Source organism: Anastrepha obliqua, chromosome 1 (assembly GCF_027943255.1).
Source record: "Anastrepha obliqua isolate idAnaObli1 chromosome 1, idAnaObli1_1.0, whole genome shotgun sequence".
In the NCBI taxonomy this organism is placed as follows: domain Eukaryota; kingdom Metazoa; phylum Arthropoda; class Insecta; order Diptera; family Tephritidae; genus Anastrepha; species Anastrepha obliqua.
The window spans coordinates 125150508-125164317 of record NC_072892.1 but is presented as its reverse complement, the minus strand read 5'-3'; the positions used below and the strand labels follow the sequence as shown (position 1 = coordinate 125164317).

Genomic DNA, 13810 nt, shown 5'->3' with positions numbered 1-13810 from the left:
ACACAAATTTCTAATATCTGGGGTTCTCTTAACCGATCAAAACAAATTCAATTTGAAAGGAAATGAAAAACCATGCATACTTATTGCTCGCTCACTCTATCAAAAAAAAGCACAAGACAATTTTCAAGGGCTGTTGTTTGTTGGCCTTTCATTGGTTTACTAGGAAACATAGATTTCCAAAAATAACTCCTCCGACTATAGATGGTACGGCACTGTCGTTTAGTGATGAGGCCCGCTACTTAGGTCTAATACTAGACAGAAAACTAAGATGGAAGTCGAATGCCGAAGATAGAGTAAAAAGAGGGACAATAGCACTCTGCTCTTGTAAACAGCTAATAGGACTAAGTTGGAGTCTTTCCCCTTCTATCATATATTGGCTTTACACACCGATTGTAAGACCAATCCAAACATATGGGATACTAGTATGGTGGCCGGCTTTAGATAAGATATAGGTATATTAAAAAAACCATGGTACATGTACAAAGAATGACTAGTCTTTGCATCTGCGGGGCCCTTAGAACTACACTCACAGAGGCACTAAATATTATGCTTAACCTATTACCAATAGAGCAATTCGGCAAGCAAACAGCTGCCAAGGCAACTCTCAGATTGAGAAAAATCTGTCTACTCAGAACGCACCAAGGAGGACACTCTTCAATTTTAGAAAAATTCCCCTTCATTCCTGGTACAACGGATTTCTGTAAGACCAAGGATATCAACTTAAATAAATCCTTCGTCACAGTATTTCCTTCTAAAGAGGAATGGGAAAACGCGCTTATTGTTAGATAAAATGATATATAGTAAACATCAAGAGGGACTTACGGTAATAAAAACGAGAGTAGGTATTATCCTCAAATGAAGTCTTCATATACTCGAACCGTCAAGCAGCAATAAAAGCGATTGAATCTAAAACACACTCGTCAAGAACAGTCATAGAATGTTTTAAACTTCTACATGACGTACCCGAATGGGTTGGTGCGTGATTACCATTCGGAATTCACAGAGAGAACGTCGGTTTGAATCTCGTTGAAAGACCAAAATGAAGAACAAGTTTTTTCTAATAGAGGTCCCTCGTCGGCAGGCAATGGCAAACCTCCGAGTGTATTTCTGCCATGAAAAATCTCCTCATAAAGAATATCTGCCGTTCGGAGTCGGCTTGAAACTGTAGGTCCCGCCATTTGTGGAACAACATCCAAAAAGGGTGTACGCGCCAATTATATATATATATATAAATGACGTACTACAAAGTACACCTCATTTGGGTGACAAGAATATAGCAGGGAACTGCAAGACAGATAAACTTGCTCGAATCGGTACAACACTTGATCTCCAAGATAGATAGGGAAACCATCAACAAGGTAAATACAAGTTGGCAAAACCTCACAACTTGAGAACAAAGCAGTTATACATGGCCGATATGGAACAGTGGTCGATCAAAATGCTTGTTAAGATTTAACAGCATGTCTTAGCACAGAAGATGAGGAAACTGCTAGACACCTTTTATGTGAGTGTAAAAGCGTGGCTATAAAGAGGCGCCGCACTCTTTTATCTGATGTAGTGGACACAGCACATCTGAAACTAACGAAGCTTTGCTACTTTATTAAAGCTACCGGATGGTTTGAAAAGGAATCCATAGGGTAAGGATAAATTCCAGTGGTATCACAATGGATTTACAAAAGGTCTAAGTACGTCTTATAAAAAAAACCTTTACTTTGTAAATATTTTGAAAACGTTTAACTTTAATGAACGAAAAATAGTAAAATTAATAGAATAATTTTTTCTCATATACCATACATCAAGTATTACTTCTTTTGATCGTTTTACAGATTCTCCAGACATTAGACATTTTTATGAACTACCTTTTTTCTATAATCCAAAACACTTATTTGGCTATATAAATACATAATAAAATTTTTTTCAGTATTCATTAACATTTCATCACGGAAAAGCTTACACCTCAATAACGTTTACAAATCGTACAATTCCACTATGAAAATCGACGTTTTGTGAAAAGTGTTCATCGCGCGCTAAGGCCAGCTCTTGGTGTGCATAAAAGTCCCACCGATGAGGTCTATTTTTGGCTTAATGGCTACTTCAATGAGCAAAATTGCCATATTTGGGCTGAAGAAAAACCCGAAGCCATTCAATAACAGCCATTACATCCATTGAAAACAACCGTTTGGTCAGGCCTATGGGCTGGAGGAATCATCGCCCCATATTTCTGCAAAGACGAGGTTGGCGCCAACGTAACAATGAATGGTGAACGCTTTCGCGCCATGTTAAACGACTTTTTAATGTCGGAAATTGAAGCCTGTGATCTTCCAACGAGACGGCGCTACTTGCCAAACAGCCCGTGAAACAATGGATTTACTGCGCCGTCGTTTTGATGAGCATTGTCTCTCGTTTCGGACCAGTGGATTGGCCACCAAGATCGTGTAATATCACACCTTTGGACTTTTATTTGTGGGGTTACGTAAAGACTAAATGCTTTGCGGATAAATCAGCTTCGATTGCGGCTTGTGGAAGCCAACATTGCAAAAGTTATTCAGGAGCTACCGACCGAAGTCCTCCAACGAGTCATTCGAAGTTGGTGTTTACGAATGACCGAACTAAGGGGTATTAAGGCACGAGATGTTTAGAAAATACCTCCATAGATTTGGTCATTACAGTTCACCAAACTGACCAATCTGCAGGGAGAAGGAAGAAGATGTTGATCACGTCTTGTTCCAATTCCCACGCTATGCTCCCGAAACCTTTGAAATCTTAATTTTCTCCATTTTAATGTACACTTTATGCTGAAGTCAGCTGATAATCGGAAAGGGATCTGTGTGCTTGTAACTCATATTAATAATGATTCCTCTTCACGAGCGCCATCCAGGAAAAAAAATACTGCAACTGCCTACTTCGCAAGTGTCAAATATGATTGACGGACGATGCGGGTAGGATGATTAATTTCGCGTCACCTTGTATAATATATAAATGTTGTTTTTAACGCGCAGCTACTGCTTGTGAATGTCGATTACTAAAAACGGTTACAATAACAATGGATGAATCAGAATTTCGCCTTTTAATTTCACACAGCTTCTTGATGGGAAAAATACCGTTCAAGCGAAGCAATAGGTTGAAAAGTGTTATGGGGACTCCGCTCCATCAGAAACAACAATAAAACGATGGTTTGCTGACTTCGATATAGAGAAGTGGTCGTAGAGGCACCTGTGATGCACAACGCAATGGGCGTCCGAATTAGGCGGAAACACCAGGAAATATCAAAAAAATCCACAAAACTATTTTAAATGTTCGAAAAATGAAAGATATCAAACTTTCACTAGAAAGCTCTGTTCAAAGTGGGTGGGGCGTATGGGTAACGAGACCTCGGACTTCTTTGGCCCAGAGTCCGTTCTGCCACTCCCTTCTGCAGCCATCATAGCCACGGTTACTTCAACCCCAAGAGCTCTTGGCAGGCTGAGAGAGGCTGCAGAGGGACAAAACTGGCGTTACCTGTTATGTCCGAATCCTCCCACGCAAATCCCCCTGCCATTAGCTGAAGGGACTGCAGACAGCTGGTTGGACTGAAGACGGGCCACTTTCTGTGGGCAAAGCACATGGAAAAGGTAGGCATTTCAGACAGTGCACTTTGCCCAGCATGAGGAGAGGAGGATGAGACGACGGACCACTTCCTGCGCGTCTGCTCAGCCTTCGCTCGAATCGGGTTTGAGGTCTTTGGCACTAATGTGTTAAGAAGCGATCACCTTGGCTCGATGGCACCACAAAATCTACTCAGATTCCTTGGGAGGTCGGGTAGATTTAAAAACAATTAAAAGGGAATCCAAGTGTAGTACAATGGACTTAATTAATGTTTGAGTTCTGCACGTGGTAGTTGTCCCGAAAAAACAAAAAAAATATGGCATTTTGGGAATGATTGCGGCGTTGCTCTCAATGGAAATTACGTTGATGAATAAAGCTAATTTCGAACAAAAAAAATATGTTTTCTTTGTTCGACCCGGGACATTTCAGCCCATGTGTTTCTGGTAAGAAAATTTGGGGATAATAAAATATGCGGCAGTGTGCAGAATACACCTGTAAATTGTAGTATTCTGGTTAATAGCAGTCTAAATTTATCAAATTTCTAAATGTAATATAAATCTAAACTAAAAATGCGGATATTACACCGAAACATTTTTTATCGCAATTTTTGCATATTTAGAGTTAAAAAAAACCGTTTCATAAATCCAAAAGAGAATACTACAACGAACAGATTTTTTTGCCCCTATAGATTTGCTACCAATTGAGTAGTAAACAGTCTGCAATTTGAATATTTTTTCATGAAAATTTTTTAAATAGTTCTCAGTGCATTTTTCATATGAATTTACGAATTTTATGTGGATGCACTTCTTTATAAAGATATATGTATGTACATATGTACATATACATAGTGTGTATGTATATGTGTTTGACAGCAGAAGTAGGTTGTATGATTGCAAACTTTCATGATGGGATAGACTGGGTAAGACAGCACACACAAGGACACACATATTTAGATATATAGTACAAATAATAATGTAAACTAAAAGCGATTTCAACTAAAATGCAATACTTAAATAGGAAAGAAACGAAACGAAACTAACACAAAAATTAATAGGAAAATGTTGCCGTCAAGTGTTTTCTTTCAGTAGCTTCGTTTTGTTTCTTCACTAGTCTAGCCTAATTGGCTTTGAAAGTGCAATAAAAATTCGAAAATACAATTCGGTTTGAAGATTATAAAAGTACAATAACTTACTAAAGTTTTTATTGTAAATTTTCGCTTTGCTTGATTTTAATTAGCATTTGTCTGATTTGGTGGATTTATTGGCAACAAGGAGCATGAATGAGTAAATATCTAGTCAAGGATATAGTATGTATGTGTGTACATATGTATGTGTGTAATATGTATGTATGGTAGTGTTGAGTACGTGTACTTTGTTGGATAACGAAAATCAACGTATGCAACATTAAACGTTTGTACGACTGTTACAAATGGAAATGAAAATGAAAATCGAAAATTAAAATGATTTATTTACAAATGAAGGTTTTTCTTTAGGTCTTGTCCAAACTTAAAAACAGTACGTTTTATGTTCGATGTGAATGTGCATATACTCGTACAGAGGTTTTGCAGATGGCCGACGACTTACAAACATTGCAACGACTTTCTTTAGCGCTGCAAGCAACCGCTTTTGTATACTAATTTACATGAGTATGGATGTACGTTTCGGAATGTGTACTCGTACAGTCCAGTTCACTTGATTAGAGGCAATAATATTTATGGAATAAAATGGTTATTAAAGCAACTGTATTTGAACTAGTAATCCAAGGTTTTATGCCGGGTTTATGCCGACGACATTGACATTATCGGCGAAACCAATCGCGCTGTATGCTCGGCATACTCCGGTTTACCATAAAGAGAGAGGCGAGCAATGTGGGTCTTGCGGCGAACGAGAGTAAAACAAAGTACCTGCTGTCAACACACAGGGAGTCTTCGTGTCTTGGACAATATGTCAGTGTTGACAACCAACAATTCGACGTTGTGAAGGGCTTTGTCTACGCAGGGACTAGCAGCCTGGAGATCAAACGGAGAATAACTCAGGTGTTACTTTGGGCTCAGTAGGCCACTGAGAAGTAGAGCTCTCTCTCTCTCGAAGGACTAAACTGGTAATCTACAAAACAGTTATCATTCCCGTCCTAATATATGGCGCAGAAGCTTGGACAATATCAACAGAGGATGAAAAAGTTTTGGGAGCCTTGGAGAGAAAAATTCCACGTTAGATCTTTGGCCCCCTCCGCGTTAGTGAGGAGTACCGCGTACGGTGGAACAGCGAGTTATATGAGTTATATAGGGACATGGTCATAGAAATACAGCGGCTACGCTGGATTGGCCATGTCACCCATATGAAAGAAGACGCTCCAGCAAGGCGAATTTACGACACAGCACCTCCAAAAGGGAAGGCGTGAACGAGAAAAACCACATCTCCGTTGGAAGGCCAAGTGTCTGTCTTCACTCGAGATTTCCAACTGGCATTAACGAGCGCAGGATAGAAACAACTGGCGCGCCATTTTGGATTCGGCCTAAACCGACACACGTTTGTAGCGCCACATAAGTAAGCAAGGTTTTCTGATAATTCAAGTGAAGATTTTACTTTGCTCAAAAATAAACATCAAATCAAAATATTATGCCATCTAACGGTATTTCGCAGCAGGTAAACTTCAGCAGTTGTAATATTGTGCTTGATTTACTTGTATTGCTTCACTTGAATAGAGGCGCTCAGTTTTCCTACATTACAGGTATTTGCGCATTAAAGCTGTGAAAAGGGATTGGATTTTTTTTTTGTACATTCATTTGTGTTTGGTCGAAAACTTCTTAATTCTAATAAACTGGGAAAGCAGAAAGGTTTAACAACTAGCGAAAAAACACAAATTAATATCTTGAGCTCAGAGGAACTTTCGAATCGCCAATTTCGCATAAAGATTGGTCGAAGTCCAAATGTTGTGGATATTTGCGTGGAATAATGCGACTCCTATTGTTAGAACTACAAATATAGAACTGCGATGGCTTCGACACCGAAAGAAGCTCACAAAATCTTCAGGGTTGCGTAAATTTCACAAAGAACGTCGCCTCGATTTTGCAAGGGACCGCATGGCTTGGTTGGTTAGTTGAAGTGAAGATTCATCCATAAAAAAAAAATAGGACTTCCGCGCTTCCATTACTAATTACTATTTCCATGACTTTAGAAAGGAGGAAAGGTACTTGAGACGACATCACAGCCGTGAAGGTGGGAGGAGTATGGAACTAAGGCGCGTTCGAATTAAATCGAAATTGTAGACTACGAAGTAACGGTAAACAGCTATAAAACTCTGCTGAGATTCATGAAACATTTGATTCTTTCAATTGTATCTTTCAACAAGATAATGCAACTGTACACACTTCACGTGTGGTCAAAACTTGGGTTGTGTACCAAAGCATTGAAACTTTAGCATGGCCACCGTATTGCCCAGATCTCAACGTTATTGAATGGACAAGAATTTCTTTATTTTACTATTTTTATTATAAATTACAATCTGTTAATAATAAAAATAAGTAATTGGTAAATGATATTCACATCATCGGTCTTAACAACCGCGCTGTTAAATCTGCCTTCTCCGAACTGGATAAAGAAGCAAAGCGAATGGGCCTGGTAGCGAACGAGGACAAAACGAAGTACCTCCTGTCATCAAACAAACAATCGCGTATTGGCACCCATGTCACTGTTGACAGTTATGATTTCGAGGTTGTAAAAGACTTCGTTTATTTAGGAACCAGCATCAACACCGATAACAATGTCAGCCTTGAAATGCAACGTAGAATCTCTCTTGCCAACAAGTGCTACATTGAACTAAGTAGGCAAATGAGTAGTAAAGTCCTCTCTCGACGAACAAAACTAATACTCTACAAGACTCTCAGCATGCCTTTCCTAACGTATGGCGCAGAAGCGTGGACGATGACAACATACGATGAAGCGACGCTTGGAGTGTTTGAGAGAAATATTATGCGCAAGATTTTTGAACCTTTGCACGTTGGCGACGGCGAATATCGCAGGCGATGGAACGATGAGCTGAATGAGCTTTACGACGACACAGACATAGCGCAGTGAATAAAGATCCAGCGGTTACGTTGGCTGGGTCATGTCGTCCGAATGGATACAAACGTTCCGGCTCTGAAAGTATTCGATGCGATACCAGCTGGTGGCAGCAAAGATAGAGGAAGGCCTCCTCTGCGTTGGAAAGATCAGGTGGAAAATGACTTGGCTTCACTTAGGGCGTCCAACTAGCGCCGGTTAGCGCGAGAAAGAAGCGTTGGTATTAAAATGTGTATTCCCTTTGCAAGAGAGCATTGTTGGCTTTAGTGGTGTTTAGTTATCATTTTTCTAACGCAACATGGATTTCTATAATTTTATTTATAAGGCGTTTTTCAATAGGTGCGCTTCAACTTTTTTCCGATAGGGAGGGCGAACGACACAATATTTTTTATTTTTCGCTTGTCATTTGTAAACTTCATTAGTATACATTTTATCATGGAACGCTACTCACTTGAGCAACGATTGCAAATCGTGCAAATTTTTTATGAAAATAATCGTTCTGTTGCTGCTACCAGATCCAGATTTTTTCCAAAAAATCATCTTCAGTGATGAAGCTCACTTTTGGCTCAATGGCTTTGTCAACAAGCAAAATATGCGTTACTGGGCAGAAAGCAATCCACACGTGATTCATGAGGCACCGTTGCATCCCGAAAAAAACAATGTTTGGTGCGGTTTACATGCCGGCGGCGTAATTGGCCCATATTTTTTCGTTGACGAGAACGATCGCCACGTTACTGTGAATGGAAATCGATACCGCGACATGATAAACGATTATTTTTGGCCGCAATTGAATGGTATGGACTAAGACGACATGTGGTTTCAACAGGACGGGGCCACAAGCCACACAGCACACGCTACAATTGATTTGTTGAAGAGTAAGTTCGATGAGCGCATTATTTCCAGAAATGGACCGGTCGAATGGCCGCCGCGTTCGTGTGATTTGACGACTCTAGACTATTTTCTTTGGGGTTATGTGAAGTCATTGGTCTACAGTAACAAGCCGGCGACGATTTGTGAGCTCAGAGCCAATATTGAACGTGAAATTGCTGGAATTTCGGCCGATTTATGCAAAAGAGTGGTCGAAAATTGGGTTCAACGATTGGACTTCGTAAAACGTGCACGCGGTGGTCATGCAAAAGAAATCGAATTTCATACTTAAATGTATATGTTCAAACGCGATAATAAAAAAAAATTAGTTAAAAAAGTCAAACCGTTTGTGTTTTATTCAAAAAAAAAACGTTGAAGCGCTCTTACTGAAAAACGCTTTATTAAAATACTAATTGAAAAAAATGCTTCAATTCTAATCATTAAAATGGCCGGGTCTGAAATTTCATTAGGCTATCTGGAGTATTTGTACCAAACCATTCATCAAAGTATTTACGGACTAATTTATAAACAAAGTGGCAGCTTTAAATAATAAATGTGAAAAAACACAAAATTTCCTATATTTATTATTATGTTTTTCCTATTTCGTTAGTGCCTCTATTCAAGTGAACCAATAAATCAACCACAATATTACAGCTGCTGAAGTTTTACTGCTGCGAAATACCGTTAGATTGATAGTATTTTGATGCGTGTTTAATTTCGTGCAAAGTACAGTCCTCAATTACTGCTCTAAATTTGGTAGGAAAACAAGTAGCCACCGCTTCAGCGCTCAGAGTTTATAGTATGGCGCTATGGAAGACCCGGTGAGTCGGCCACACTTCTATACTACATTGCTATCAATAGTTATAATCAAGGAATCGACTACTCTTTCCCCAAACCCACCTTCAACAGGCTCCTCAAGACTAACAGCCCGTCAAGAAGAGAGTAGCAAACTCAAAGACCATGGAGAAGAGAGGAAATAAAGTTTTACACGGTTGGATCCAAGCTCGAAAATAAAGTAGGCTATGGAGTTTTTTTAAGAGAATTATGACTCGAATTATCTGTTCGACTTCCGGACTACTGTAGCGTCTACCAGGCAGAAGCCTTAGCCATATAGGAGGTAACTGTGTAACTTAACAGGCATGCCGTAAAAAAACTACGATAAATATCTTCTCGGAGAGCCAGGCGACCATCAAATCAATGAATGCGGCTACACCGAATACTAAGGAATGCCTGGCAGCGCTCTAAATTATATTAGCACCGTTTTCAAGGTCAGTCTTATATGGATTCAGGGACATAGAGATATTGAGGGAAATTGCAATGGAAATTAGCTAGCCGGAAAGGACTAGCTTGAAAACACAGGTAATATTGGAATCCCTATGACAACTTACAAATTAAGGATAAAAAATAATATTCTCCAGGAAGCCAATAGGTCATGAAGAGAACAAAATACGTGTTTTACAACCAGACTAATTTGGCCGCAAATAGTTAAGAAAAGATCACAAGAATAGCTCAACCTTTCATGAGAGAACAGCTCGAAGATCGTAGCTTGGTCATTGGCTGTTAGGAAGGCACTCATCTAGACTACGAATACGGTAGAAGTTCCCGTGGTGCACAGTGGTTCCACAACTTTAAACCCACTGCCACAAAAACCTAACCTCACTTAACAGTCTTCAATTGAATTATCAAAAAACCTTGGATTACTACATTAAATGTGGTTAAGTTAGGTTGAAATGCTTACCCAAGAAATGGGCATACTTGGACGAAGATAAACGGATTCGTCCTTTGTCATACCATTTTGAAGGAGGCAAGGTGAAAGAGAAAACCGATGGTATGAAATGAGAGGGCGGAGGGAGGTGGTGGTGGGATGGTTAGGAGGTTGGGTTTAGAGTGTGTGAATTATTAACAATGACTGTACTGCGTTTGCGTCAACCGCTTTATGCTGCTGATGAACTTCATCAGATTTTTAATGTCAACGCCAGCTATATCAGCAGGCGTAGCAAAGAAGTAAGAGGCAAGATGCCTAAATCTTAGCCCCGCCAGAGCAGGGCAACTCAGGGGAAGGTGGTCAAATGCGATTACTTTAATAACTATTTTACTCCATAAAAATTATTATCTCAAATCTAGTGAGCCGGCTGCATTTGGATGCACAAGTCACTAAGCAGGACTAGCAGATTTCGTATTGACTGCTGAGCATATTCAACTTAAATTGACACCACTCCATGTGGTTAAATATGCACCAACATTTTCAATAGTTTTTATTCAAATAAGTATTTTTTTTTATTTTTATTATTATTTTTGGTTTTTGTTTTATTGCAACTAGTTTTCATATTCAATTCAAACTAGCAAGCCATTGTCTTCAAGTACATTGAGTTATTTACAAACATAAGTTTTACAGATGTTTTAAATTAACATCTGTAAAATGTTTTTCACTTTATTAGGTGTTGTCGCATTTTACGTTGCAGTCTTCTTTTACATTAGATGCAAAAGTGTATCAATAAAATACACTAAAACTGCATGACAAGTGGCCATTTTATTTAATTTTTTGTTGCTTGCTTTACTCTCAGTGAGTAAAGATTTCTATGCATGTGTGTATGCAGGTACATATGCTAGCATTCGTTATGTATGTACAGTTATACAGATGAGCGATACGCACGTTTACATGTCCATACATACGAGTACGTGTATTTAAGTTCATATGTAAGTAGGGGTTGTAGTTGTAAAGCACACATAATGAGGAGAAAAACAATAACTTTTACGTACAACTGGTCAATTAGTCAAATGAGGGTGTGTATGTGAATAGGAGAAAACCGAAATACAGAAATACAGAAATACATATCAGATATTATGGTTTCAGTTTGCAAGTAAGTATATATAATATGTATATAATTCATATATATATATAAGTATATATATTTATTTATATAATATTCAAGTATAAAAATATTAACAAACAAGTTTTATTTACAAAAGTCAATTATTTACAATTGTGTGTGTGAGGAACTCAAATTATCGTTCAAACGGAAAACATAAATAATGAAAATATCATGTATGTCTGTGTGCATGTACCATGTACGTATGTATGTCATTTTTCTTTGGTTATTTGTTTTACCTTAATGCAATTACTTTAGTTGATTTATATATGTACATTCAAAATTTACGATCAAAGCGTATTGACCTTCTCAATTAGCCGTTAATTTAATTAACCGTCCTTTGAACGATATCTATTGTGTTCTGTTTTGAAAATTTTTCCACACGTGTATATGTATGTGTGTTTGTTTGTATATATATATATATGTATTGCATTTATACATATGTATATTGTTTGAACTGTTTTCAATCAGTCATTTGCTGAGACTTTTTTATTGAAATATGATTGTTTTTTTATTAAATGTATCTTACAAAAGTTGGGACGGGTTAATCTGCTATTCCGCTAATACATACGCTTAAATAATAAAGTTGTTCTTGTTTTTGCTTTCAAAACTTTAACTTTTAAGATTATGTAGTAAAAAATTGTTTTTTTTTTGTTTTTTTTTTGTTAACTGTGATTATTTGCGAGAGAGAAAGAGAGAGAGGACCCTTGCTATGAACTAATGAAAGCAAAGATGACCAAAATGAAAAAAGATAACAAAACGCAAAATGGTCGGAATATTCGAATATTGAGTGGACTAAAATATTTATTTATTTATTTATATATATTTATATGCATGTTTCGATGTGTGTGTGTAATTGTTTCTGTAGTAGCTATTTACAAGTATACAATTTGGTGTTTATGTCTGGCTTTTCCCTGCACTTATTAGTGATTTATTAAATTAAAACAAAACAAAAATAAACGAATAACAAAAAAGAAAGTAACCCAAAGCTAAATGGATTAAAAATATAGTATATGAGTATGTATATGTAGTGGAAAATAAATTATGCGTTAGCTTGCGGTAGAAATTTGTACGATTTGTAAGAAAAGAAAACTTTAAATATACATAAATGTAAGTGAGAAAAAAATTATAAATAGTGGAGAAAAGAAAATAAGGGTTGAATCGATGAAAAAGTGGTTTACATATAAGTCCATATGTATGTATGTGATAATAAATTAAAATAATAATAAATGATTGTACAGTACTAATGAAATATCCTAACAGAAGCTAAAATCATTTGCTATAAACCTAATATGAAACTTTGCCAAAACGGGTGCAATAAAAGGAAAAAAAAACTTTAATATATAATGAAATATTCATGTAACAATAAAATTAAATTTAACCAGATGTGAAAAAAACTTACAAATGTTTATAAAATGAATATACAAAAACAAAAACTATATAAGTTGATATGAATTACGATTTAATTAAAAAAATATATATACAAAAAATATACAAATAATAAGGTAGTCACACGAAACTCAACGCATAAACTCAAATATTTGTTAAAATTGAATGTTTCGTTTTAAGAGAGATAGAGACAGACAGTTAGATAGATTGATAGAGATAGAGAGTGAGTTTGAATAGAGGAAAATCAAAAAATTAATGCTTACAATCATTCATATCATCATAGGATCTCATTATATACTGATCCGATGAGGATAGTCTTGAATGCCCGTTGTTGCTGTTCAAATTGGGATGAGCTCCCCCCCTATGTTCGCTTTGTTTTAAAACGCTACGCATCGCCAATGCAGATGGATTCGTTTGATGCATATACATACTATCACCTTCGCACTCACTTTCTTTATATTGAAGAACATTTTTATGTTTTTCATAGATAACCAGGCACCGATGACATCCTTTCCTACAAATATTTATGCATTTATGTAATATACTTTGCGATTTAGCACAAAAATTGTCAATTTATTATTTTAATTCAATTGTTTTTCATTTCAATATTGTATATAAACGGAAAATACTAAAATAAATATGTATTTCATAAATACGTATGTATATGTACTCGTTGGTATGTATTTAAGTAGGTAGGTAGTTAGGTATGTAAGTAGGTATGTTTTCAAACTGCTTGTGTGTGCAGTTTTTGTATGAGCTTAAATATGCATAATCAACGTTTAAAGATTATATGTATGTAAAAATACGTTTATAAATAGGTATGTAGTATGTGTAAATTTAGTTTAACGTAAATGATGTTTTGCGAAAACGATTGCTTGTTTTTTGATGATTTTGTTTTTTGGTTGATTATCAATCGTTAACAAAAATGAATACTTGAGGGCATTAAATGAGATTTTGATTTTCAATGCAATAAATAACAACTAAATAATAATACATATGTAAGTATGTAGATGTACAAAAATCAAATCAAATATTATC

General features: G+C 36.8%; 1 protein-coding gene across 3 annotated transcripts in view; it reads right to left on the bottom strand.

Moving 5' to 3' along the window:
* Window positions 1–13810, bottom strand: part of LOC129236006 (uncharacterized) — a 94866-nt gene that overhangs the window by 28668 nt on the left and 52388 nt on the right. Inside the window, exon 4 of one of the 3 annotated variants that reach the window (XM_054870133.1) lies at window positions 13036–13286. In XM_054870133.1, coding sequence (XP_054726108.1) covers window positions 13036–13286 — 251 coding nt within the window. The remainder of the gene's footprint in view (window positions 1–13035; window positions 13287–13810) is intronic. The other 2 variants (XM_054870132.1, XM_054870134.1) reach the window with 2 other exon arrangements.